General features: G+C 41.4%; 2 protein-coding genes and 1 pseudogene across 4 annotated transcripts in view; 2 read left to right on the forward strand and 1 right to left on the reverse strand.

The window, feature by feature from the left end:
- The window catches only part of POLH (DNA polymerase eta), a 34,532-nt gene extending 21,286 nt beyond the window's left edge, over positions 1-13,246 (reverse strand). Inside the window, exons 1-4 of one of the 2 annotated variants that reach the window (XM_039231248.1) lie at positions 12,976-13,246; positions 6,707-6,847; positions 6,368-6,502; positions 3,596-3,813 (exon numbers count right to left, since the gene is read on the reverse strand). In XM_039231248.1, the coding sequence (XP_039087179.1) occupies positions 3,596-3,813; positions 6,368-6,502; positions 6,707-6,843 (490 nt within the window). In that variant the 5' untranslated portion in view covers positions 6,844-6,847; positions 12,976-13,246. Of the gene's footprint in view, positions 1-3,595; positions 3,814-6,367; positions 6,503-6,706; positions 6,848-12,975 lie in introns of those variants that run through there. The other variant, XM_039231249.1, reaches the window with a different exon arrangement.
- Positions 10,368-10,801, forward strand: LOC120231259 (annotated as a pseudogene).
- A 148-nt stretch (positions 13,247-13,394) lies between the features above and the next one.
- Positions 13,395-27,186, forward strand: part of XPO5 (exportin 5) — a 49,905-nt gene continuing 36,113 nt past the window's right edge. Inside the window, exons 1-8 of one of the 2 annotated variants that reach the window (XM_039231175.1) lie at positions 13,395-13,661; positions 16,044-16,165; positions 17,105-17,177; positions 18,871-19,008; positions 19,147-19,329; positions 23,437-23,463; positions 23,867-24,052; positions 24,995-25,071. In XM_039231175.1, coding sequence (XP_039087106.1) covers positions 13,557-13,661; positions 16,044-16,165; positions 17,105-17,177; positions 18,871-19,008; positions 19,147-19,329; positions 23,437-23,463; positions 23,867-24,052; positions 24,995-25,071 — 911 coding nt within the window. In that variant the 5' untranslated portion in view covers positions 13,395-13,556. The remainder of the gene's footprint in view (positions 13,662-16,043; positions 16,166-17,104; positions 17,178-18,870; positions 19,009-19,146; positions 19,330-23,436; positions 23,464-23,866; positions 24,053-24,994; positions 25,072-27,186) is intronic. The other variant, XM_039231176.1, reaches the window with a different exon arrangement.

Here is a 27,186-nt window from a genome sequence, read left to right on the forward strand (position 1 = left end):
CAAACAAACTTTTAAAAAATAAATTGGCACAACCATTTTGGCAGTACCTACTAAAGCTGACTATAAGCAAACTAAAGCTGATTATAGGAAAATCCTACAATTAAACACTTCTAGTCATAGACCCAACAAAAATCATACATTTGTTCAACAAAAGATATTTACAAGAATGTTCATAGCAGCACTTTTCTCAGGAGCCCCAAAATGGAAACAACCCAAATATCCATCAGGTGTAGAGTGGATAATTTGTAGTATACTCATGTAATGCAGTACTACACAGCAATGAAAGTAAAAACACTCAACTACATACAACAGAACAAATGAATCTCACAAAGATAATGTTAATCAAATGAGGCCAGACTCAAGTATACATTGCATGATTTCAATTTTATAAAGTTCAAAAATAAGCTAAATAGAAATAAGGACAATGGTTACTGTAGAAAGGGGAGAGGAATGGATAGTGTCTGAAGTATAGGCAGGTATGCCTTTTAGGATTCTGGTTTGGGTTTTGATTTGAAAGCTACTTACAAAGGGAGGTTCACTTTGTGAAAATTAGTCAAGGTATACACTTATGATTTATGCACTTCATGTCTATTGTATCAATTAAAAGTGTAGATGAGGGAAAAAAAGGAAACAAACTGGATTCCAGATCTCAGAAGTAAAAATATTACAGCAGATAAATATTGGTGATATGCTTATGGATGGCACAACATTGAGATAACTATCTTCTCTAAAAATGTAACTTCAATGTAATCCTATCAAGATTTTTTGAGGAATTCAACTAATGTATTCTTTTTTTTTTTTAATATTTTTTTATTTATTTCTAGGAGAGAGAGAGACAGACAGACACAGCGTGAACAGGGGAGGGTCAGAGAGAGAGGGAGACACAGAATCTGAAACAGGCTCCAGGCTCTGAGCTAGCTGTCAGCACAGAGCCAGACGCGGGGCTCGAACCCACGAACAGCGAGATCATGACCTATGAGAAAGTCGGACGCTCAACCGACTAAGCCACCCAGGTGCCCCTCAACTAATGTATTCTAAAATGCACACTGAACAACAAAGGTACAATAGAGCTAAGACAATTTTGAAAAGCAAAAGCAGAGGGTCATCCTTATCAAATAGAACATACTATAAATAGTAATAAAAACAATGTGTTTCTGGAGCAGGAGCAGAGAGACAAACGGGATACTATAGAAACCGACCCATGTCTACATGTGAGGTTGAGAAAGAATGGATTATTTAATAAGTAATTGTTCGGAAAAGGGACTCATTATAAGAACAATAAAAAATAGGGGCACCTGGGGTGGTAGCTCAGTCAATTAAGCATCCGACTTTGGCTCAGGACATGATCTCAGTGGTTCGTGAGATCAAGCCCCACTATCAGGTGAGATCGATCCCTACTTCAGGTGAGTTTGAGCCTTGCTCTCGTGAGCTCGAACCCACTCCGGGGCTTGAGCTCTGCACTCTCTCCCTTTCTCTCTGTACCTCATGGGATTCTCTCTCTCTGCCCCTAGCTCACTCATGCTCTCTCTCAAAAAAATTTTTTTAAATAATATAAATAAGATTTTTATTTATAAAATCAAATAAAAAGGTTGAACTCTATATGGTCAAAAGACCTAAAAAAAATTATAAGGCAAAAAGAAGTGTAGAAAAAGGTGTTTGTGAACTTCTAGTAGAAATGAATGTCTAAAACAAGTTTCAAAATGCACAAACCATAAGGTGAAAAATGGATGGACTAAAAGAATTTTGTTCAACAAAGTATAGCATAAACAAAGTTAACGGATGACAGATTTGGGGAAGATATTTGCAATGTCAAAAATAGACAAGACACTAATTAACTGCAATATACAAGGATAACTGCAATACAAAGGAACTCTTGCAATAAAAAAAAGGCAGGCAATCCAATGATAAATTGGGTAAAGATTATAAATAAGCAATTCACAAAAGTAGAAACGTAACTAACAAATACATGAAGAAATGCTCAACCTCAACTAGTAAATAAAGAAATATAAACTTAAACAAACTGAAAACACCAAATAAAAATTTCATTTTTCTACTCCTCCCAAATCTTTCATCCGTTAACTTTGTTTATGCTATACTTTGTGGAACCACTTTGCTATTTAAAGGCTTTTTTTAAAGTTTATTAATTTACTTTTATTACTCTCTACACCCAATGTGGGGCTTGAACTCACAATCCCGAGATCAAGTGTCACTTCACATGCTCTTCCAACTGATCCAGCCAAGAGCTCCTTATGAAATACTACTTTATAGCCATCATGTCGGTAAATACTTTTGAACATTCGAAAATACCAGCCGCTGGCAAGAATACGAGGGCAAAGAGAATTCTTGCGTGCTACAGGCGTGGAGTAACCATTACAGCCATTCTGAGGAACGATCTGGCAGTATTTAGTGAAACAATATATGTGTATGCCTTATGACATAGCAGTCCACTCACAAGAATATTTTCAGAAAAACCCCTGCACACGGGCGCCTGGGTGGCTCAGTCTGTTAAGCGTCCGACTTCAGCTCAGGTCATGATCTCACAGTTTGTGGGTTCGTGAGTTCGAGCCCCACGTCGGGCTCTGTGCTGACAGCTAGCTCAGAGCCTGGGGACTGTCTTCGGATTCTGTGACTCCCTCTCTCTCTGACCCTCCTCTGCTCACGCTGTCTGTATCCCTCTCTCAAAAATAAATAAAACATTAAAAAAAATTAAAAAAAAAAAAAGAAAAATCCCTGCATAGATCTAAGAGGATGAATGAGGACACTTATCATACAAACATTAAGAAAATTAAAAGTAACAAGTTCATCACTAGGAGAACTGTCTATAAATATCATAGATCCGTACCATGGATTATGCTGTAATTAAAAACAATCAATTACACATAAATACAACTACATGGAAATTTCTATAAAATCACCAGTAAAGGAAATTTAAGAAAAGGAATGGAATCTATGCTGTATGTTAGTGACAGTAGAATTAAAATTTAAAAATTAGTAGAGTCAGAATGAAACCTATAATACTATCTTTTAATTAAAAAGCACAAATTTTAAAAGCACAAACATAAAGCAACACAATAATTTATAAAAACATATACAACTTTAAGAAGATATACCAAATATAACAGTGGGTGCTAGAAGGAGAGGCAGACAGGGAAGGGGGAATCACTATAAAGTAAGGAAAATAAATAAAGTGAGACCTTGCACAGTCCATTGATAGTTTTCACTATAAATTGACTAGAAATTTTTAAGTGGTTCATCTCCCTGAACTTGACGTCTTAAAAAACTTCAACAATGAAAGAACCAAGTTATAACAGTGTAAGTTAACCTACAGATGACAGAAGTGCTCAGTCTACTGATAACTCTAACCTGTTCTAGTTATAACTAAAGAGAAACTTGATTTCATACAGATTTCACAGCTTCTCAACATCCATATACCTGAAAAGATAAAAGAATGTGTATATCCTTCCTTATGAGTCCTTGTGATTCAGTCAGGTTGTAGTTTAAGTTTTCTTTCAATCAATCCAAGAAGGATCAGCGTGACCAAGCAAAGCAGGTTCCAAAGGCAGGAAGCAGAAGCAATATGATGCTACGGAAGTACCTTTCTGATCAGTCCCTTCTGCTGTTGTAGGGCCTTGGGGCAACCCTTCAATGTAGGTGGTTGGCAACAAGTCAGCCGAGATAGGCTGACCTTGTAGCTTTTGCAGTCTCTCATGTACAGCACTGGTCAGATCCATATAAGCCTCATCAATGCTGCCACGTTCAATCCCAGCAAAACGAGACATGATCCTCATCACTTCCACACTCGCTTCCCGGTACCTAAAAAACATAAAGATTATCATATATGTAGGCAATAAATGAATGCAACAATTGAGATAGTCCCATCCCCTCCATCTCATAATGGAATCATCATATACATAACCAATGTAAGGTCTCTAAGAGACAAATGGTTTGGCAGAGAGGTGATAGTAACACAAATGAAGTGGTCAGTGAGCAGGCAGATGGTCAGAATAGAAGCAAAGAAAAAGAAGAAACACAGAGGCAAACATTTTTAGTGTGACTCTAGCACTATGAAGGTGGAAAGTGTCCAGGCCACGAACATGTTTATGTGACAAGGATCTCTCCAAAGACGAAAGTGAGGATAAATTAACAAAGTGACAACATGTAAGCTGACCCTTGCTACACACACATACACCCAACCAAGTCCATTCACTTCTGGGAATACTAACATTCAAATTATCAAGCTGAAGGTAAGTGCCTAGAATGTGGTGACAGCCTTCCCCAGGGGAGACCCACTTCACTATCCACCTAACAAACAGCTCTTTTGGCTGTAGATAGCTAGTTTCCTATAGTAACATGTACATATTTTCTTTACTTTGAGCCTGCTATGGAATTTAAAATTCTTTGTTCCTATTGAATCTATCATAAAAGTGAAATATTTGCACCATTTCACAAAGACATCTATAAAAACTAGTATAATTATTGTTATAAAACATTTTCAGAAGAATTGGAGAAAGACTTGGATTTTTCTTTTAATCATTATTTCTGCAGGAAAGAGAACAGTCAGACCTCAAAGGAAAAAAGAGTGCAAGCACGTGCAAGAGCATGAGGGCATGATAAAGGCACACACACAGAATGAGGAGAGGATACTCTATTGTAATAGCTGGTGTTCCTTCACAGCCTCTTGAGCAAATTACTCCAAACTATTTTAAGAATATTTGATAAACTTCAATGTACATACATTTCTGCAAATCATATTTATAACCTGGTCTTGTAAATTAGTTATCAAAACAGCAATTTTAATTCTCCAGGTCTTAATAACTCTCATCTATAAACTAACTCCTAAATTTGACAAAACTGGTTTTGCTCATCATTTGATGAAGACTTTAAGACTAAGATAAATGATCCAGTTTAAAGTTGCTGGCAGGTGGCCTTTCAAACTCACATCATGAAGTCAACTATTATTTCTGGAAAATTACACTGTCTTTACTAGCATAAAACTCCATTCAATGCAATGAAGTTTATGTCCATTAGCTGAATTTAATTCTACTTTAGGGTTGTTATTAATCTTCAATCAAATCTGTCTTAAGTCAAACCATGATCCCTACACACTACATGGCAGTGTACTGTGAGAATGTGGATACTGAAATCCAAACCCCCTTACCCCCTTGGAATCTTCAGTCTTCTACTTCCTAGTTGTGTGAACTTACATTGCTTAACCTCTTTAATCTTACATATTCATGGAGGTGGGGGTGGGTACACTAGAACCTACCTTATAATAATGTGAAATTTAAGAGATACTGCCTATGGAGAGCTTAACACAGGCTGGCACAGGACATATGCTCAAAACATATTCTCTATTAGGACTGTTATATTGGCTGGAGCTTGTACCTACCTCCTCTAACCTAGGCTATACCCAGACACATCTCCATTCTAAGGCTAACATTCTAAAATCTGGGGAGCAACAGTGTACTTCAAACACAGACAATGTAAGCTTCTTTGAGATTGCTCAGTTCTGGCAAGTAATTCTATTATTTTTATAATTCTTTTTAATGTTTATTTTTTTTGAGAGAGACAGAGACAGACCAGGGGAGGGGCAGAAAGAGACGGAGACAAAATCTGAAGCAGCTCCAGGCTTAGAGCTGTCAGCACCGAGCTCAACACGGGACTCAAACCCATGAATAGTGAGATCATGATCTGAGCCAAAATCAGACGCTTAACCAACTGAGCCACCCAGGCGCCCCTAGGTCTGGCAAGTAATTCTAGATACTGCACTACAATGCCAGTTTGACTCAGCCTTCTGTGGAAAAACTTAGTTTCAGTCAATTTAATTACGTCAAACATTTCAGACTTTTGGCTTGGGAGCATGAGAACTGGTATTAAGTTTTTCTTTTGTAAAGTTTATTTTGAGAGAGAGGGAGGGAGGGAGAGAAATGCAAGGGGCAGAGAGAGGGCAGAGAGAGGGACAGAGAGATAGGGAGAGAGAAAGAATCCCAAGTAGGCTCTGTAATACCAGCATAAAGCCTGATGCAGGGCTTGAACTCACAAACCGTGAGATCATGACCTGAGTTGGAGTTGGACGCTTAACCAATAGTCAACCAGGCACCCTTAAGTGTTAATTATAATACCAATTTTTAAATAATTAAGGAACTGAAAGGGTGTTAAGGGCACCAATTGTTATAGGTTGTAATGACTCTGAACTGTTCCTGAAACATGGTATCAAATCTATTTCATTTCACAGAGAAAAGCTGGCTGTCCAAAGGGAACTTTTTCAGATATTTACACCAACCAAATTTGAAACCTCAGTTCTTAAGAGCCTCATATTATATTATTTCCAATTCTTCCATTTGCCTAAACAATCTTTTCATCTTACTTGGTAAGGTTAGCTTTCCCACGAGACTCACGAACTTGTGCCAGTAGAAGATCTGGACATAACTTCTTAGCATCATCTGCCCACATGCTTCTAGTGACCCCAAATGCACGAGCTTCATAACTCGCTGAAATTATTCTAAGGTTAGAAAAAAAAGAGAAACAGAAAAGTGTTAAATGATCACAAGCAAAAAGAACTATAAACATTATAGTAGAAACTTTTTGGTCACAGATGCCATTATTCCATCTGAAACACAGCAGCTGAGAAATCTCAACAGGACCTAGCATACTGCCATGTATTCTTAGATTAAAATAGGTGATGGTTACAATAACTGATACGTACCCACCACCCTTCCATGATTTGTACTGCACAACTGCACAAGGTTTATTCCTCAAATGAGGATTTTGCCGCTGTTCCACTTGAACAAAAAAGCAGTCCATGTCCACTAGAGCAACTACCCGGTCCTGTCCGGTAGCCATTTTTCTGTAAGACAATACTTTATGATTAGAAAAGACATCTTAATCCAAAGCACCAAAGAAAGCTGTATTTCTGTACTTCCATTGTTATCATGAACATGAATACCAAAAAGAATGAAATAGCCATTTTCATATGATGCTAGTAAGAGAATAATTACAATTTTAGGAAGGCAGTATATATAAAAAGCTTTAAAAATATCCACCTCCCAAAGGAATTAAACACTTAACAAAAAAGATATACATACAGTCAATAGACACATGAAAATGGGATCAACATCATTAGTTACAGAGAAATGCAAATTAAAAGTATAATGTACAATCGGGGTGCCTGGCTGGTGCTGTCAGTTGAATGCCCAAGTGTGGCTCAGGTCATGATCTTGCAGTTTGTGGGTTTAAGCCCTGCATCAGGTTGCTGCTATCAGCGCAGAGCCCACTTCCAATCCTCTGTCTCCCCATATCTCTGCACCTTCCTTGCTCACGCACTTTTTAAAAACAATAGACAGGAGCACCTGGATGGCTCAGTCGGTTAAGGTTAAGCGGTTAAGCGTCTGACTTCGGCTCAGGTCATGATCTCACTGTTCATTGAGTTCGAGCCCCGCATCAGACTCTGTACTGACAGCTCAGAGCCTGGAGCCTGCTTCGGATTTTGTGTTTCCCTCTCTCTACCCCTTTCCCTCTCATGGTACCCTCCCCCTCAAAAATAGATATTAAAAAAAAAGATAAACATTTAAAAAAAAAACAACTATAATGTACATCAATAGAGGGATGAAGCCAATAGTTAAAATCTAGTTGATAACAAATCTCGAGTATAATTTCAGGGAAAAGAGAAGAGGAAATGACATATAACATGATAGCACTCATGTGAATGTTTTTAACTTCTTATTTTGAAATAATTTCAGACTTAAATCTTCCCTTATTTTTCATGACATTTTTGAAGAGAATTAGTTACTTCAAGAATGCCTCTCAGTTTAGGCTTGTCTAATGCTTTCTATTGATTAGATTAAGGCGATACATTTTGGTTTTTTTTTTTTAAGTTTATTTATTTTGAGAGAAAGAGGCAGAGAAAGAGAACTGACAGAGTGCAATTTGGGGAGTGGCAGAGAGAGGGGGAGAGAGAATCCTAAGCAGTCTCCTCATAGTCCGTGCAAAGCCTGATGCGAGGGGCTCAAACCCACTAACTGTGAGATCATGACCCAAGCCGAAATCAAGATTCAAATGTTTAACCAACTGAGCCACCCAGGTGCCCTGTTTTTTGTTTTTTTTAAATGTTCATTTATTTATTTTGAGAGAGAGAGATGGGGAGTGAGCGCACCCTCAAGCAGGGAAGGAGCAGAGAGCACCAGAGCGACAGAATCCCAAGCAGTCTCCATGCTCAGCGGGGAGCCCAACACGCAGCTGACCCCGGCAGGCCTAGGAACCTCAGGGTATTTTAGGAACCTCAAGAAGAGAGGAATTCACCCAAATCTATACATGTTGCAGGCAAAGCCTAATGGCAAGTTTCATGATTGGCTTCATAGTCTTGAGAGGCTTTTAAAAGTTCAATCAGATTCCTTATGAAAAGTTCTAGCAAAGCAGATTGAAAAGTCTATATGCTTAACCACTATTCTTGCTGTGCTTATATAAATAACGAGGCCTAGTTTAATAAGACTATATTTATTTTTTAAAAATTAGCCTTATTTTTATTATCTCCGATAGAAATGGGGGTGATTATGTGAGAAAGACTGTTTCAAGTAATTAACTTTGTGGATATCAGATTCTATTGCTGTTAATTGTCTCTGAGGATTTATTTTTCGACCTCTAAACCGGACTGGATTCTGAATTCTTCTAGTTTCCTCCAATATTGGCTATAACATTTCCAAATGTTCTCCCACCCTTCTGACTTGGAGACACTGAAAACTAAAGCTGCCCATTTCCCTGAAGCCCTACGGAGTGTGAATGACGTGACAGAAACTTCAGAGAAACCACCACCGCGGCTCATGTATAGACAGTTCTGGTGCCTGTTGCTACATGGGCCACACAGAAAAGATCACCGGAGACATTCAAACTGCAAAGCAGGAAAATCTTAACAGATGGCCAATGTCTGCTCTCACTCCATCTGAAGAGTCTTTGAGCCTGACACCTAGAAATCTCAACTGACAGCCTTCAGAACTCACAAACTTTGATTATAATCTTAATCTGTCTGTCTGGAATTTCCTGGTCACCACTACTGAGGTAATCTGCCTGATAGACCTCTGTCGTCCCCCAAAGGAAGGTGATCTTGCTTGAAACAACCCATTCTTTGACAGTTACTTCCTTGTTGTGCCTCCTTCAGCCTTGCCTTTCACTTTGTACAGCTCTTAGGATCTCCTTTTTGTTAGATGGGATGCTGCCAAATTCATAACCATGAATAAAGCCAGTAAGATCTTTAAATTTACTCAGTTGTTTTTTTTTAAACAGGCCTAACTTGGGGAACCCACCTGCATGACCACTTCCTGAAATGAGACATAACACTTTGAGTTATGCTCACAAGCAAGAGATTGGTTCCATCGAATATGAAACAATCTACCAACAGAGGACAGGCTCAAACCTATTTGTACCATGGGGCACCTGGGTGGCTCAGTTTAGTCCCCCAACTCTTGATTTTGGCTCAGGTCATAATCTCAGGGCTCATGAGATGGAGACCCACATCAGGCTATGCTGACAGCTCAGAGCCTGCTTGGGATTCTCTCTTTCCCCCTCTGCCTTTCCCCCATTCATATTCTCTCTCTTCTTCTTCTTCTTCTCCCTCCCTCTCAAAATAAATATATAAACTTAAAAAAAAAAAAAAGCAGACTACTTATTACCCAGATCCTTGAACAGATTTTCAGGGCTAGCCCCCAAGATCACTGACCCATTTTCATGGCTGGACTCTTTCAAGTTTGGGACAATGGCTACTGACTGGATTTCAAACTATTTCCTGTATAATTACTTAACCATGACTTTTAACATACCAACTATCCAGGCAGTCAATGTCCTCATCATTGACTCTGGCATCACAGGGTAGGCTGTTGTGTAAATCCTGACAGTTGCTCCTCCTCACCCCTTTCTCATAATGCAGATGCCTGATTTAAGCTTGGATTGCTGAGGCATCCACTTCAAAGATGACTATCATGAATAAACACATAGCCAGCCAAATGACTAGATAAAGTGCCAGGCCACCTCCCCCAATTGAGACTCCTTTGTTTTAGAGTTCTTGGTTGATTTCAATAACTGGCCATTTTGGAGCACTTGGTTTTTTGTTTTCCCTTTTCTCTCTTCCTGTACTTTAAATTCCCGGTCTTATTTTTTAAATTCACCCATGAAATCCTTGCTCCCCATCCTCAAGCGTAACTCCAGGCCTGTTCTAGCTTGTTCCCTCTCTACCTGTAACCTTGCTGTGTGTCCACTGGTGTGTCTTGTGAGCTTCAGGGCTTATAAGAAATAAACTTTTTTCTTTCAAAGTTTCCTGAGGGCCACTGCTAAAGGGTGTCCTGCAATCATATTAAGAACCATAAGGCATTTCCTCTCTGGCTGCTTGAGGCTCTGCCGCCATCATGAACGACACAGTAACTATCCGGACCAGGAAGTTCATGACCAACCGACTACTTCAGCAGAAACAGATGGTCATTGATGTTCTTCACCCCGGAAAGGCAACAGTACCTAAGACAGAGATTCGGGAAAAACTAGCCAAAATGTACAAGACCACACCAGATGTCATCTTTGTGTTTGGATTCAGAACCCATTTTGGAGGTGGCAAGACAACTGGCTTTGGCATGATTTATGATTCCTTGGATTATGCAAAGAAAAATGAACCCAAACATAGACTTGCAAGACATGGCCTGTATGAGAAAAAAAGACATCCAGAAAACAGCGAAAGGAATGCAAGAACAGAATGAAGAAAGTCAGGGGAACTGCAAAAGCCAATGCTGGTGCTGGCAAAAAGAAGTAAGCTGGAGATTAAACAACAGAAGGAGTAAAGATTCTGCAGTCACTATCTGGTGCTTTTGCAGATTTTTCATGAGAGGATTAATAAACTAACTGAGAACTTAAAAAAAAAAAAAAAAAAGAACCATAAGAACATTGGTTTCAAAAGGGGAGAGGTTTGTGGGAAGCTCACTGGAGCCCAGGTGAGTGCCCTGAAGCATTTCTAACCATAGCATTACCATCAATAGGCTGAGATAGCACAAAACACACACATACCAATTAAATTACGATGTCTGGTATTAGAAGCCAAATGTCAATGTTATTTAGGTATAATATTACTTAAATTTATTATTTTAAAAGGTAACTATTAATAGGCCAAGATGGCACAAAACAGAGTGTGATCTGGAAATTGTGATTTTTAAAAGCTCTCCGGGCAGAAATTGGAAACAGCTGACCTAAATATTTATGGAAACACCAGTAATTCATGATTTAAATATGAGAGACATAGGTTATACAGTTGAGTAAACACTCAACTTGTGTTCTAAAAAAAAAAAAAGTCAAAAATTAACATTGACATTGACAAAAGTGGCATCCAAGTAAGAATGATGGGAGATTAGTGGAAAGAAAACAATTAAAAAGTCTGCATATTCAAGGCATTAATTCCTTTTTTTTTAAAGTTTTTTTTATATATTTATTTCTAGGAGAGAGAGAGAGAGAGACAGCATGAGCAGGGGAGGGTCAGAGAGAGAGGGAGATACAGACTCTGAAATAGGGTCCAGGCTCTGGGCTGGCAGTCAGCACAGAGCCCGACGCGGGGCTCGAACCGACGAACCGCGAGATCATGACCTAAGAGAAAGTCGGACACTTAACCGACTAAGCCACCCAGGCGCCCCACGGCATTAATTCCTTATAAATTCCACTCACTGAAACCTGGCAGAATGTGTTAACTTAAAAAAAAATTTTTTTTTAAGTTTATTTTTTTTTATGTTTTTTTATTTATTTCTAGGAGAGAGAGAGAGAGACAGAGAGAGAGAGAGACAGCGTGAGCAGGGGAGGGTCAGAGAGAGGGAGTCACAGACTGAAACAGGCTCCAGGCTCTGAGCTGGCAGTCAGCACAGAGCCCGACGCGGGGCACGAACCCACGAACCGCGAGAACATGACCTAAGCGAACGCCGAACGCTTAACCGACTAAGCCACCCAGGCGGCCCTAAGTTTATTTTTTGAGACAGAGACAGAGCATGAACAGGGGAGGTCAGAGAGAGAGGGAGACACGGAATCTGAAAGAGGCTCCAGGCTCTGAGCTGTCAGCACAGAGCCCGATGCGGGGTTGGACCCACGAACCATGAGATCATGACCTGAGCCGAAGTCCGACGCTTAACCGACTGAGCCACCCGAGCGCCCCCAGAATGTGTTAACTTTAAACATTTATAAGCTAAAACCATACTATGTAGGAAGTTACCTTACCTCGAGGCGGCGTTTGTGTAGTACGGGAACAGATAATGCTAGAATAAAAATTGCAAACACATTCTCTCTCTCTCTCTCTCTCTCACACACACACACACACACACACACACACACACACTCACCAGGGTCGTACCATTCTAGATACAAATAGCAGAAATGGAGTAAGAATAGGCAACAGTGATTTAAGTCCAGCAAACATTTTACCTGAGGGGAAACCCCCCCCACAAAACCTAATATGCGAACTTCAACCGCTGCTGGAGTTTTCAGTTTATGCATTATGCTGGAGAAAGCAAGACTTCTTCAAAGATGGAAAATGAAAACACACTCGCTGCCAAAACCTCCCCTTTCCGAAGGATTACACTATTCTGAAGTCTTACACGTAACACTTCAAATGATCCCAGCTGCACAAGCCTTCGACAATTTCTATTATTGTTCAAGTATCTCGACTTAATCAGGATATTTAAGTAAGTTTGGTGGCGATCAGGCGATAACACATCTAAGGAAAATGAGTGCAAGTGAAGAACGAGATTGAAGAGCTAGCGAAGATACTATTATCACCACCCCCACCCCCACCCCCGCCAAATCCTCTTAGAGGACCATATCAGGGCCTTTACGTCTCAGTGAGTATGGATTTGTTTCAAGGGAGTTTCGATCCAACGTCCTCACCAGCCACTGCTACAGCATAAGATTAACAGCCAAAACATGAAAAGTCTGAAAACGGCGATATCGAACAGTTCTCAATTCTCTTACCAATGTGGCGAGCACCTGGAAAAACTGCCAATCACGGACGCCGAAGACGCTGGGCTCGCTGTCCCCTGGAAGATGAAGCAGTCCTGAATACCTGCCCCCTCTCCGGAAGCGGACCAGCCAGTTTCGAGAGATTTATTCCCAGTGATGACGGAGAAACGGACTACGGGTCACAGAGGACCCTGGCCAAGAGGTAGCCGCCTGCACTGTCGGGCGGACCTAACCAGGGTTTGAGCGCTCAGCACACAGCCCTTCGAACGTTTATTAGACAGCGCGCGCGCCGCAAAACAGCCGTTAACGCGCCTGCGCACTGTAGCCCTTCCGTCCCCCGCTCCGCCCACCGAGGAGCAACAGTCACATGGGAGCCGCCACTTCCGTGGGCGCATGCGCAGTGGTGGGTCGGGCGCGTGCGCAGCCCCCGCTCCTTCCAGGCTGGAGCTTTTGCAGCTCACGCTCCTCCTCCCGCTCCCCACCCCCCCAGCCCGCCGTGGCCCGGTACCAGCTTGTGGTCCCGTGAAGGGAGCCGTCGGTGCCTCGTGCTCCTGTACGGCCGTGGTGCGCGCTCGCGGCGCGTAACACTAGCCATGGCGATGGATCAAGTGAACGCGCTATGCGAGCAGCTGGTGAAAGCGGTGACGGTCATGATGGACCCCAGCTCCACCCAGCGCTACCGCCTGGAAGCCCTCAAGGTAGACGGAGTCTGGCGCCCGGGGCCTGCCCCAAGACCCTGCCCCAGCTCCAGCGGCCCCTGCGCGGCCCAAACCCTGCTGGTCTCCTGCCCACGCGGGCCCTTGGACCTCCCACCCCCAACTGCAGGGGGCCTTAGCCTTCCCCCACCCCGCCCTCCGCGCCTCTTCTTACTCCAGGCTTTCTCTTCTAGCCTCGCCTGCCCTTCTCTCGGGACCCTCCGGTTCCCTGCGGATTCTCATCTTACCACCACTTTCCATTGCCCTCTCCTCTCCTCTCCCTACTTCTCTTCACTCCTGCCCGCACCGCAGCCGGATGCTTCTGTTTTATTATTGCCCTAAACACCAGGTCCCCTAGCTTTCCCGTGGCGCACGTGCCCGTCCCGTCCCCAACACCAGCTACATTTACGGTCTCCTCTGCATCAAACATTTCCTTGCGCCCTCCTGACCCATCCTAGCTGAGCTTCCAGTCCCCCTAGTGCCCCTCTACTTCTTACTCCTCTCACTAATCCTCTCCTGTGTCTTGGGGATTACTGGGCTAATTCTCACACACCCACCCATCCGTGTTCTTTTAGTATGTTCTATTCTCGGGCCGTTTTGTGCAAAGATGAACTTCTACCACTTACTTTGCATTTTAACAAGGGCGCTTTGGTTTCCTGAAAGTAGTTTTCTTGAGTCCGGATGTTCAGCTCCTGGTACTGACTCTCGTGTTGCAGTTTGGGAATGCTAATATGAATTGGGATGGTAATAAATTGCAGACTTATTGGCGCATCACACCATGTAATGTGGGATGTGAGAAATGACCATTAGGAAAAACAACAGAGCCTTCTTAAGTTTTTATTAATTTCAGTTAAGACCTGCGTATATTTTATTTATTTATTTTTAATGTTTTTATTTCAGAGAGAGAGACACACAGCATGAGCAAGGGAGGGTCAGAGAGAGAGGGAGACACAGACTCTGAAGCAGGCTCCAGACTCTGAGCTGTCAGCACAGAGCCTGATGTGGGGCTCGAACCCAGGAACCATGAGATCATGACCTGAGCCCAAGTCAAATGCTCAACTGACTGAGCCACCCAGGCCCCCCGAGTGCTGCGTATATTTTAAATGATGTGGCTTTGTAGAGTGAACATCACTTGGGAAAAACTTTACTTTTTTTTTTTTTAAAGATTTTTTTTTAACATTTATTTTTGAGAGACAGAGACAGTGTGAGCGGGGAAGGTGCAGAAAGAGAAGAGGACACAGAATCAGAAGCAGGCTCCAGGCTCTGAGCTGTCAGCACAGAGCTCAGTGCAGGGCTCAAGCTCACAACTGCGAGATCATGACCTGAGCTGAAGTCAGCTGCTTAACCAACTGAGCCACCCAGGCGCCCCAAAACTTTACTTTTTAAAAAACATAAATGTATGCCACAGGATTTAGAATCAAACAATTGAGTTCTATTTGTTTTTTTGCTATGAGATGTTAAAAATAGGGGCGCCTGGGTGGCTCAGTCAGTTAAACTTCGGACTTCGGCTCAGGTCATGGATCGTGGGTTCGAGTCCCACGTTGGGCTCTGTGCTGACAGCTAGCTCACAGCCTGGAGCCTGTCTTCGGATTCTGTAACTCTCTCTCTGACCCTCCCCTGCTCACGCTGTCTCTATCTCTCCCTCAAAAATAAATAAGACTTTTAAAAAATTAAAAATAAACACAAAAGTAAAGGGAATAATACTGTGATCTTGTATCTATTCCTCAGCTAAATTCTCACCTAAATTCAGGAGTTATAGTTTTTCATATTTGCTTTATTCTTTCCCCCCACCTGAAGTTTTATTTTTAAAAATTTAATGTTTATTTTTGAGAGAGAGACAGAGTATGAGTGGGGAAGGGGTAGAGAGAGAGGGAGACAAAGAATCTGAAGCAGGCTCCAAGGCTCTGAGCTGTCAGCACAGCTCCTGAGCTGTGAGATCATGACCTGAGCAAGTCCCCACATTGGGCTCTGGGCTGATAGCTCAAAACCTGCTAGGGATTCTCTCCCTCTCTCTCTCTCTCTCTCTCTGCCCTTCTCCACCCTTCTTGGGTGTTCTCACTCTCTCAAAATAAATAAACATAAAAAAGAGAAACTTTATTTTGAAAAATTTTTTTAAAGTTTATCTTGAGAGAGTGTATGAGCGGGGGGGGGGGGGGGGGGGGGGATGGAGACAGAATCCCAAGTAGGCTCCAAGCTGTCAGCACAGAGCCTGATGCAGAGCTTGAACTCAGGAACTGTGAGATCATGACCTAAGCTGAAATCAAGAGTCGGATGCTTAACCGACTGAGCCATGCAGGCGCCCCTAAAATTTCTTAAGATGAAGTTGTTTTTTAATCCCCACTCTCTCTTGGCTCATAAGGGAAATACTAACTTTTCTTGTTTCAGTTCTGTGAAGAGTTTAAAGAAAAGTGCCCTATCTGTGTCCCCTGTGGCTTGAGGTTGGCTGAGAAAACCCAAATTGCTATCGTCAGACATTTTGGCCTTCAGATCCTGGAACACGTTGTCAAGTAAGGAGCTTTAGGATGGTACCACCGAAGTCTTGGGAGAGCAGATCTTTATTTCTTAAAATAACTCATAGAGCTAATCTTTAGGTAAGTAGGAAAGAACAATCACCATGAAGAAGAAAGGAATGTTCTCCAAGAGATTATCACAGCACCATGAGAGCTCTCATTCAGGACTTAACCTTCCTCTTCCTCAGTTTCTTCATCCGTGTTAAATATATGGTACATACTAAGCAATTCTGCAGGTGTTAGCTGGTTCTGCCAGCATTTATTGAGCTCCTGTTGTATGCCAACAGACCTCAAGGTCCTTTTTGGAAAAATATAGTGTATAGATAATTGCATCTCTGATTAGGCATTGTGTTTTTATTTATTTATTTATTTTTAGTGTTTTTTTTTTTTTTTTTTTAAGTGTTCCTTCTCTGAGTGGCAAATCCAGAGGAGGATTATATGACAAAAACTGAAAATCCTCCATAATTTGAGTCTCCTGTCCTTCGTGTCTGTTGTAAGAATCAGCATTTAAGACTTTGCCAGTTTTTGTGGGATTGTACTATTACTTCATAAGCCAGCACCAAAAACAAAAACAACCAATCAACATTGTATTTTCTGAAAAACTACTACATTTGTTACAGGAGTCCCAGGTATATATTTGCTTTTGGCCCATCAGTAAAATCAGAGTGGGGATGGGAGCTAATCTGTGCACAAACCTTGTATGAATTTCAATTAGTAGACCCCTGCCTGTATAGAACTCTTTCCCAAAAATTTTTCTCTTAGCATTTTGGTTAGATATGGACTGTCCTTGTCCATTCTTTGAAGGGTACAAAATCAAAGTATAGTGTCTTAGTGGAATCGCCAACATACATAATATAACACAGAATCAGAGCTAGTCTCTTAAGAAGAGAAGACTTCTCATGTGGTTCTCTTGACTTTATGCATTTTGGTGGCCAGGTTTCGGTGGAACAGCATGTCTCGATTGGAGAAGGTCTATCTGAAGAACAGTGTCATGGAGCTGATTGCAAATGTAAGGAATTGTTGGTTGGAAGACTTATGTTTCAAAGGTAGTTCATAGACTAAGTGTGACTTCTTTAATGTAGTATTTATGTGAAAATTCACTAGTTCTACATAGGACAAACAGCATGCTTAGACAGGGCAGAGGAGATGAAACATTTTCAGCAAATGAACAAGATTCTTAGTTCTAATTTAGATCGCACTTTACTATTTGTTTCCTTTCATTCCAAACTGGACTACTGTATGATTCTGCCAATATAAAATATTCAGAGTGAATTTGTGTCAGGAGTTAGAATATGACTTTATTTTTTTATTATTTTTTTAAGGTTTTATTTATTTCAGAGAGAGAGAGAGTGAGAGACGGCATGAGCAGGGGAGGGTCAGAGAGAGAGGGAGACACAGAATCAGAAGCAGGCTCCAGGCTCTGAGCTAGCTGCCAGCACAGAGCCCAACACGGGGCTTGATCCTACGAACCGTGAGATCATGACCTGAGCTGAAGTTGGAGGCTTCACCAAATGAGCCACCCAGGTGCCCCTAGAATATGACTTTAAACATGCTTAAAATCTGTAGCCTTTTTTTTTTTAAACAAATGGCATGAATCATTTCATCTCCAAAGTCAAGTTCTTTTATTCCTGGGGCACCTGGCTGGCTCCGTTGGTAGAGGATGTGACTCTTGATCTTGGGGTTGTGAATTCGAGTCCCATGTTGGGTATAGAGGTTACCTTAAAATCTTTAAAAAAAAAAAAAATTCTCTTCAGGGCTGCTGGGTGGCTTAGTTGGTTGAGCATTGAACTCTAGATTTTGGCTCCAGTCATGATCACAGAGTAGTGGGATGGAACTCCACATCAAACTTTGCACTGAGTGTGCAGCCTATTTAAGATTTTCTCTCCCCCTGTCTCTCCCCTCTCTTTCCTTCCCCCTTTGCCTGTCTCCACATACACATGCATACAAGTACTCGCTCGCTCTCTAGTAAAAGATAAAATTTTTAAAAATCCCTTCAGAATTCTTAATGAACTTAGGATTTGTAGTTCTTAGGAAACTTGATAGGAATCCTAATTCACTAATTTTGATACCAAACTTTATTTATTTGTTTATTGAGAGAAAATGCACACAGGCGCATGCAGGGGAGGGGGAGAGGGGGGAGGGAGAGAATCTTAAGCAGGCTCCATGCTCAGCATAGATTCTGACCCATGAAAATGTGAGATCGTGACTTGACCCGAAACCAAGAGTTGGACACTTAACCTGACTGAGCCACCCAGGCGCCCCTCAATATCAAACTTAAGAAGAAAGTCCTAGGAATAGTTTTTCTGTGTGTTATAATGCTAGAACTATCAGTAAAATGTTCAGTTGCCTTTCTTAACTCTCCCATTTTATCAGTTTCTTATTGTCCTCATTTTTGTGCTCTTCCACTTTGGCGCTCTTACAAAATGAAAGTCAATATGAGAGGCTCTTCAGTTTGTAAAGGAGAACAGTAGTGTCTTCATTTTATTAGCAGATGCAACCCTCACTTAAGCTTTAAGTGGGGAAAATGATTCGTGAGAATGCAGGACAGGTGACTCAGACCTGGAGAGCAAGTTTTATTCCATTTCATTTAAAAGCAAGCCTGCTGATGAGTTCTGTATACTTTCACAGCCCAGGTGGTTTGGTTTTTTTGTTTTTTTTAAATTCAGTCTTGTAGACCTCTTACTGGCTTTTATTTTTTTCAGGGAACAATGGACATTTTGGAAGAGGAGAACCATATTAAAGATGTTTTGTCTCGAATTGTAGTGGAAATGATCAAGCGGGAGTGGCCACAGCACTGGCCTGATATGCTAGTAGAATTGGATACTCTTTCTAAACAAGGGGTATGAAATGTAGTTGTATCAATTCAATTAATTTTGGGGGGCTCTTCTGGAGTTTCTTCTGTCAACAGAAAAGAGACTTTGGGCGCACCCGTATTGAAAATGATGTTTCAATCTAATTAGTTTATTTCTTTGATATAGGAAACACAGACAGAATTAGTGATGTTCATCCTTTTACGACTGGCAGAGGATGTAGTGACCTTTCAGACTCTACCCCCTCAAAGAAGAAGGGATATCCAACAAACATTAACCCAGAACATGGAAAGAATATTCAGTTTTCTACTTAACACACTTCAAGAAAACGTAAACAAGTACCGACAAGTGGTAAGGGATACTCCACCTCCCCAAAGTTCTGTTTTCTTTTAAATATTTATTTATTTTATTTATTTATTTATTTTATTTAGTTATTTTTAGAGAGGTGGGGGGTGCGTGAAGGGGGAAGGGCCAGAGAGAGAGGGAGAGGGAGAATCCAAAGCAGGCTCAGTGGTGTCAGCACAGAGTCCAACGCAGGGCTTGTTCTCACAAACCATGAGATCATGACTTGAGCCAAAACCAAGAAAGAGCCAGACACTTAACCGACTGAGCCACCCAAGCAGCCCAAGTTCTATTTTCTAGTATGAGTGGGGTTTTGTTTGTTTTTCTAAATTAAAATTTTCCAACAGCAAGGAATTAGGGTGTCTAGTTGAGCAAAAGAAAACCATCAAAAGAGAAACAGATGACAGGAAAAACTGAAACTAATTTTCCAAGAAACTCAAGTCAGTTTCCATATCTATTTAAAAATTTTTTTTAACTTAAAAAAAATATTTTTAATGTTTTATTTTTGAGACAGAGACAGCATGAGCAGGGGAGGGTCAGAGAGGGAGACACAGAATTTGAAGCAGTCTCCAGGCTCTGAGCTGTCAGTACAGAGCCTGATACGGGGCTTGTACGCATGAACGGTGAGATCATGTCCTGAGCTGAAGTCGGACACCTAACAGACTGAGCTGCCCAGGCGCCCCAGAAAATCCTTAAGCCAGTAAAAAATGATTAATTTTTAGCATTTAAAATACTTAAAGCCCGGATTTCCAGATTTCCCCATTTAGTCCAGGTCTCTTTTGCATTGGAAACTACTGGGTTTTATTCCTCTTGACCATACGGTTTTTGGCACAGGTTTCCCTCACTACCTGAAAGAAGAGGTCCCTTTGAAACTTGTAAGCCCAAATGGCATAGCATGAAGAAATTACCATTAATATATATGGAAAGTTTTTTGAGCATTCCCATACCAAGAAAACATACCTCTCTTTGGCTTTTCTGGCACATTAGGACATATCTTGCTAACAAATGCACAAAATAAGTCATGATAAAGCACAGATGCGCACAGAGAGTCTAAAGCTGTAGCTGCTTGACTGAGATCCTGATTGCCGTTCTTAGGGAAGGAGCTTAGTGGTACCTTTATAAGAACTTGCTGTAAAACAAGGCCAAAAGCTATTTTCACTTTGTAAAAGCAAAAACTCTTCTTCAGATTTCTTTCAGTTAGAGAAAACAGGTTCTAACATGGGTCTTAAGTTAACCAAGTGCATAACACAGTATTTTGAAAAGTCGGAAATACCTGTGTTATATTCTTCCTGATAAGGTGTTTCTTCTACAGTAAGGGCAAGCCAGATACTATCTTTCCTGCCATTGTCTTTTTTTTTTTTTTTTTTTACTAGGGAGCCTTCAGAAGAACACCATGTAAAAGTTACTGTGGTACAGTAGTTCTCAGCAAAGGACTGTTTCCACCCCCACAGTGTCACAACTAGGAGTTGCTACTGGGATCTAGTGGGCAGAGGGCAGGGATACTGCTAAACATTTTATAATACACGGACTTGTCCCTCAGAGTAAAGACTTACCTAACCCAAAATGCCGAAGTATTGAGGTGGAAACCTGTAGAATTCTCGTATGTGTTTATTTCACAAAATGGGATTAATTAAAATTATTTTTTTATAATCCTGATGATTTCCTTTTTTTTTTTTTTAACATTTTATTTTTGAGAGACAGAGTGTGAGCAGGGGAGGGACAGTGAGAGAGGGAGACACAGAATCTGAAGCAGGCTCCAGGCCTGTCAGCACAGAGCGCCATGCAGGGCTCGAACCCGTCGACTGAGAACTTATGACCTGAGCCAAAGTCTGACGCTTAACCAACTGAGCTACCCAGGCACCCTTCATTCTATTTTTGTTATATTTCTTTAAAGTTTTATTTATTTAAAAAAAAATTTTTTTTTAATATATATTTTTTTATTTCTAGGAGAGAGAGAGAGAGAGACAGCGTGAGCAGGGGAGGGTCAGAGAGAGAGGGAGATACAGACTCTGAAATAGACTCCAGGCTCCGAGCTGGCAGTCAGCACAGAGCCAGACGCGGGGCTCAAACCCACGAACCGCGAGATCATGACCTAAGCGAAAGTCGGACGCTTAACCGACTAAGCCACCCAGGTGCCCCTAAAAAAAATTTTTTTTACATTTATTTATTTATGAGAGACAGTGAGAGTGTGATGAGAGGAGGGGCAGAGAGAGAAGGAGATACAGAATCTGAAGCAGGCTCCAAGCTCTGAACAAATGTTCAGCTCAGAGCCTTGTGTGGGGCTTGAACCCATGAACCATGAAATCATGATGTGAGCCGAAGTCAGACACTTAACCTACTGAGACACCCAGGTGCCCCAAAAGTTTTATTTATCTTGAGAGAGAGAATACACACTGGGGAGGGACAGAGAAAGAGAGAATCCCAAGCAGGTTCTGTGCTGTGAGCACAGAGCCCAATGTGGGGCTCCATCCCACAACCTAGGATTGTACGCTGAGCCGAAACTAATAAGATGCTGGTGCTTAACCAACTGAGCTACACAGGAGCCCCTTCATTCTAGTTTTAGAGAAATGGTTGATTCTAACACGAATGATGAGAAAGTACTGTGAGCTGTTGGGGTGGGAAGGAACTCAGTAAGACCGAATAATACTGTACACTTGTTTGCACTTTATGTGTTATTTAATCGTCAAAACAACCCTGGGAAGTTAGAAAGTATAGTCTCCATTTTACAGATGAAGATTCAGAGAAAAATTATTGAAGATCCCCTAATAAATGGTTGTGGAATTCAAGTCCATTCTTTATATTAGAACGGCCTATTTCCCCCAAAATATCTCCCAAAGATTTTTCAAAAATCATCAGGAAAATATTTGCATTTAGAAACTTACTTATATTGAGAGTGGAGGAGGTATTTTCATTTCCCCCTTGGAGATCTAATCTGTAGAAGGGGAACACATTATGACCCCTTAGATGCTCTAGGAGTCTAGCCAGAATGCCTGAGCTGAGACATTAGAAACACGTACACTGTGGTGTTTTTCTTTAGCCTCAGTTTCCGTTCCTCCATCTGTTAAAACTGACTGCCTCTTGTGTCCAAGCCCAGAGCACACTCAAGAGCCATCTCTTGTACCTGGAACAATTCCTTTTGCTCGAGAAATTGCATTTCTTCTTCCATCTCTTATCTCCTTCCATCCCTTCACCTTCCCAATTAGGCAGTTGGTGAATGGTAAACAATGATCAGATGAGTAGGCTCACTTTCCCTGGCCCGTGACCTGGCTGGCCCCTGAACTGTTCTGAGAGGATCGGAGTGAGAGTGAAAAGTTGGAAAGGAAAGACTGGACTTAGCTCTTGTCACTCGGATTCCTTTTCCTTCTTGGGTAGCATCAGTAGATGCTGGTAAGAGAGTTCTACCCCTCTCCACCCATTAACACCTCTGCTCGATCACTGATACTTGTCCTTTAATTTCAGAAGTTTTTTGGAAAAATAATTTTGTACGTGTAAATTACAAGCATTGTGTAATATTTATAGAATTTGATATCTAAGAGTAAAAATCAGTTATAATTTTACATTTACTGAACAGGCGTTATTTTTGTTTAGCGTGTCATATTTTTGTGTGTGTGATTTGTAGTTATATCCAATATACATGGCCATAACTTGTATTCATTTAATTTTATTTCTTGTTTTTTCTCTATTTACATTACATCATTTCAATATACTTTTGCTAGGTATAATTTGTTTTTATTTGAATGTCAAAAAAATGCTCATGCTTTGTTTTAAACTAGATTTCTTTCATCACTAGCACTGTTGAACCTTATTTTCATCTGTAAATATTTTTTTGTAAACTGGGTTTTGAAACTATCTTTGTGGGCTTAATGTTGTAACAAATCTGTGTAAGCTCTTTACATATTAGCTCTTATCCTATTGCTAATATTAAAATAACCTTTCCTTCTTAGGAGGAGCATCAGCTACATATATGTTCTTAGTAGAATTGTATTCTTTTCCAAGGTTAAAGTTGAGTCTATTTAAAAAGTCAATATTCAAGAAACTTTATTAAGTGGGTGGAAACTTATTACATAGCTTTTTGCTTATTAAAAACATTGGATCCTTATACTTCTTTTCTTTCAGAAGACAGATAATTCTCAGGAACCAAAGGTAAGAGCTCTTGTGGAATTGGAAGGAGACTTCTTTGAGGCTCTCAGGTACAGAGATGCATACACCTAGTGGAGGGTGACCTCAGCCTTGGTTTATGTGATCTTTGAGTTAAGGTAGAAGGGAGTTAAAATTGTAGCATTTCCTAATATTTCTGATTTATCAAAGGAGACGAAATGGCCACATGTGCCGTACAGTCTTATTTATAGACATTGAGAATGCTGTTGTTTGAGAAGTGGTTGTATGTCAGAAGACCTTTGAGTTCCCTGTCAGTGGCTGTTACGAGTACATTTTTTTTTAATCGCTTTCTTTTTAGAATTAGAAAATAGAAGAGTTCAGGTATGACCAAAGCCTCCTTGTCTGTTAGCGAGGGCTTCACGGTCAGAAGTTACTTCTTTTCACGCAGGCCCAAGCAAACTGTCGAGTAGGAGTTGCGGCACTGAACACACTAGCAGGCTACATTGACTGGGTGTCCATGAGCCATATCACCGCCGAAAACTGCAAGCTCTTAGAGGTGCTCTGCTTGCTTCTGAATGAACAGGAACTTCAGTTGGGAGCAGCTGAGTGTCTTCTCATTGCAGTCAGCAGGAAAGTAAGTTACTTCAGACTCACCCTCAGAGTCTCGGCAGGGGGTGAGGGATGGGGTGTGTAATTGTATGTTGTGGCAGAAAGACATTGAAAACTTTGGGATTTATTTTTACTTGACATCAACTTAGCTACTTGCATCCAGCCCCTTAGGATAAGAGTTTGCTGATATTTCAGGGGTCTGTTGGCAGCATATACAGAGATTTGTTGGGCTGCTTTGTTCTTGAAACAGCTATGAATGTCAGCACTTCGCACTTAAGAAACACGATAAATGTAATGTTAAAATTAAAAACTCAGTGGGGCGCCTGGGTGGCTTAGTCAGTTAAGCGTCCGACTTTCGCTTAGGTCATGATCTCGCGGTTCGTGGGTTCGAGCCCCGCTGCCAGCTCAGAGCCTGGAGCCTGTTTCAGTCTGTGACTCCCTCTCTCTCTGACCCTCCCCTGCTCCCGCTGTCTCTCTCTCTCTCTCCTAGAAATAAATAAAACATTAAAAAAAAAAATTTTTTTTTAAAAATTAAAAACTCAGTGTTAAATCAAAAAATCTTAAGACGGTGGTAGGGTTGGTTTTATGTTGGTCTAGACTAATTAATTTCTGAGAGAAGAGACAGTCTGAGCAGGGGAGGGTCAGAGAGAGAGGGAGACACAGAATCTGAAACAGGCTCCAGGCTCTGAGCTGGCTGTCAGCACAGAGCCCGTCGCGGGGCTCAAACCCACGAGCCGTGAGATCATGACCTGAGCCGAAGTTGGATGCTTAACCGACTGAGCCACCCAGGCGCCCCTGTCCAGATTTATTTTAAAGAACTGGCCTTTTCTCTAGTATTCAGTTAGCCCTGGGACTGAGAAATTGCGAAGTCAGTGTATTTGATTCTATAAGTATAGAAGATGTTAGTACTTGGAGGCTTGTAATAGTAGAGTTTGTATTACCTGTGTTTCCCTAAAATTGGTTCTAGGGCAAGTTGGAAGACCGGAAGCCTTTGATGGTCTTATTTGGGGATGTTGCTATGCATTATATACTTTCTGCTGCACAGTGAGTATCTACTTTTTTATGTGTTTTCTAATTTCTGTGTCATTCCTTATCTTATAAATCTGAAGTTCCTATCTAAATGTTGGCAGTCAATTGACAGTGATTTTATTTTTAATAAGGAAGTTGGGTATTATTAAAGGATTTTTTAATCTTTTTAAAGACCTGATCCTGCAAATAAGTGGTGGCCATTAACTTTGCACTCAGCCACTTTAACAGTTTTTCCCATTCTTCCCAGGTAGCTCATCTCCTTGATTCTGTCTCCTTCTGATGTTCCCCACGCCTCCTAGTAGCATTGGTGCCCAGGCCTGAGAATGAATGCTCTGGTCTTCCAGACCAGAGTCAGCCCCAGGCCTGCCTTAACTGCAGAACTCCAGATGCTCCTCCCTCCTTTCCTGCTCCAAGTACTTAATGCCTGGAAGTGCTGAGGCTCTCAGAAGCAGCGGGAACAGTGTTTTTGATGAGAAATGTATGCATGAGACCCACAAACACATTCTGTGTCTTAAAATAATGGCTTCTACTTTCTTTCCTTTAATTACTGTGGAAAATATTTGAGCATTTTCTGATACGTGTTTCTTACCGAGAAAGGCAGGTGGAACTATATTACAAAGACAGTTGAAGCTGTCACAACATCCTTTTTTTTATGTTTAATTTAATGGTTTTTATTTATTTTTTGAGAGAGAGAGACAGCACGTGCATACATGCACATGAGCGGGGAAAGGGCAGAGAGAGATGGAGACAGAATCTGAACAGGCTCCAGGCTCTGAGCTGTTAGCACAGAGCCTGACATAGGGCTCAAACCCATGGACCACAAGACTATGACCTGAGCCAAAGTCCGATGCTTAACCGACTGAGCCACCCAGGCACCCCATGTTTGTTTACTTTTGAGAGAGAGAGAGAGAGAGAGACTGTGCGAGTGGAGGAGTAGCAGAGAGAGGGAGACATAGAATTCGAAGCAGGCTCTAGGCTCCAAGCTGTCAGCACAGAGCCCAATGCAGGGCCCAAACCCACGAACCTCTGAGATCGTGACCAAAGTCGACACTTAACTGACTGAGCCACCCAGGTGCCCTTTTTTTAAATTTTGTTTTGTTTGTTTTTTTTGATGTTCTTAGTCCTAGGAACAAATGAAAAGATATGAGACTTACACACATGTATTACTTAAAATCCCTTATTGTCTGTTTATTTTCCTTTTTTTTTTTAATGTTTATTTTATAGAAGAGTGCAAGCAGGGGAGGGCGGGGGTGGGGGGCGGGGGATAGAGGATCTGTAGCAGGCTCCACACTGGACAGCAACAAACCTAATGTAAGGCTCGAACTCATGAACTGCAAGATCATGACCCGAGTTGAATTTGGACACTCAACCCACTGAGCCACCCAGACACCCTTCTTCCTGTCCATTTATACACAGCTTTTATGATGGTTTTCTGTTCTCTAGAGACTAGCTTTGTTTTTAAGGTATTCTCTTCATTAAACTCATAACATGTCTTTTGGGTGGCCACTGTAGTTACTGTTTCCAAGGCCCCCTTTTTTTTTTTTATTTTTTTTTTTAATGTTTTTATTTTTGGAGAGGGAGAGAGAAACAGACAGCACAAGTGGGAGAAGGCCAGAGAGAGACGGAGACAGAATCCGAAGCAGGCCCCAGGCCCTGAGCTGTCAGCATAGAGCCCAATGCAGGGCTTAAACCCACGAACTGCAAGATCATGACGTGAGATGAACTCAGATGTTCATCTGACTGAGCCACCCAGGCACTACTCCAAGGCCCATTTCTTAGTTTCCTAAAGACTGTGACATTCACATGTGTTACTTATTGATACTGGTGAGTAGAGATATGATTCAGATTCAGACAGTCAGACTCGAGAGCCTGCACTGGAAACCATAATGCTATATTGCCCTTCAATATCACTAGAGCCTAGGTCTTGTTTACCTCCAGGCCCATGCTTTTAATGTTATACTCTGCTGCCTCTGGGACACAGCTAACATGGCTGCTGTCCATGCTAGTTCTTCTTCATTCTCATTAGTGTGAATATGCCTGCATCCTTTCAGGTTAGGTTTTGCCACCAAATAAGTTATAATTTTTCTTAAAGAGCTGTCTTGATTCTGAAACAGTAGATAAAGGGATTAT

This window comes from Hyaena hyaena, unplaced genomic scaffold (assembly GCF_003009895.1).
Source record: "Hyaena hyaena isolate Hyena2069 unplaced genomic scaffold, ASM300989v1 scaffold_55, whole genome shotgun sequence".
NCBI lineage: Eukaryota > Metazoa > Chordata > Mammalia > Carnivora > Hyaenidae > Hyaena > Hyaena hyaena.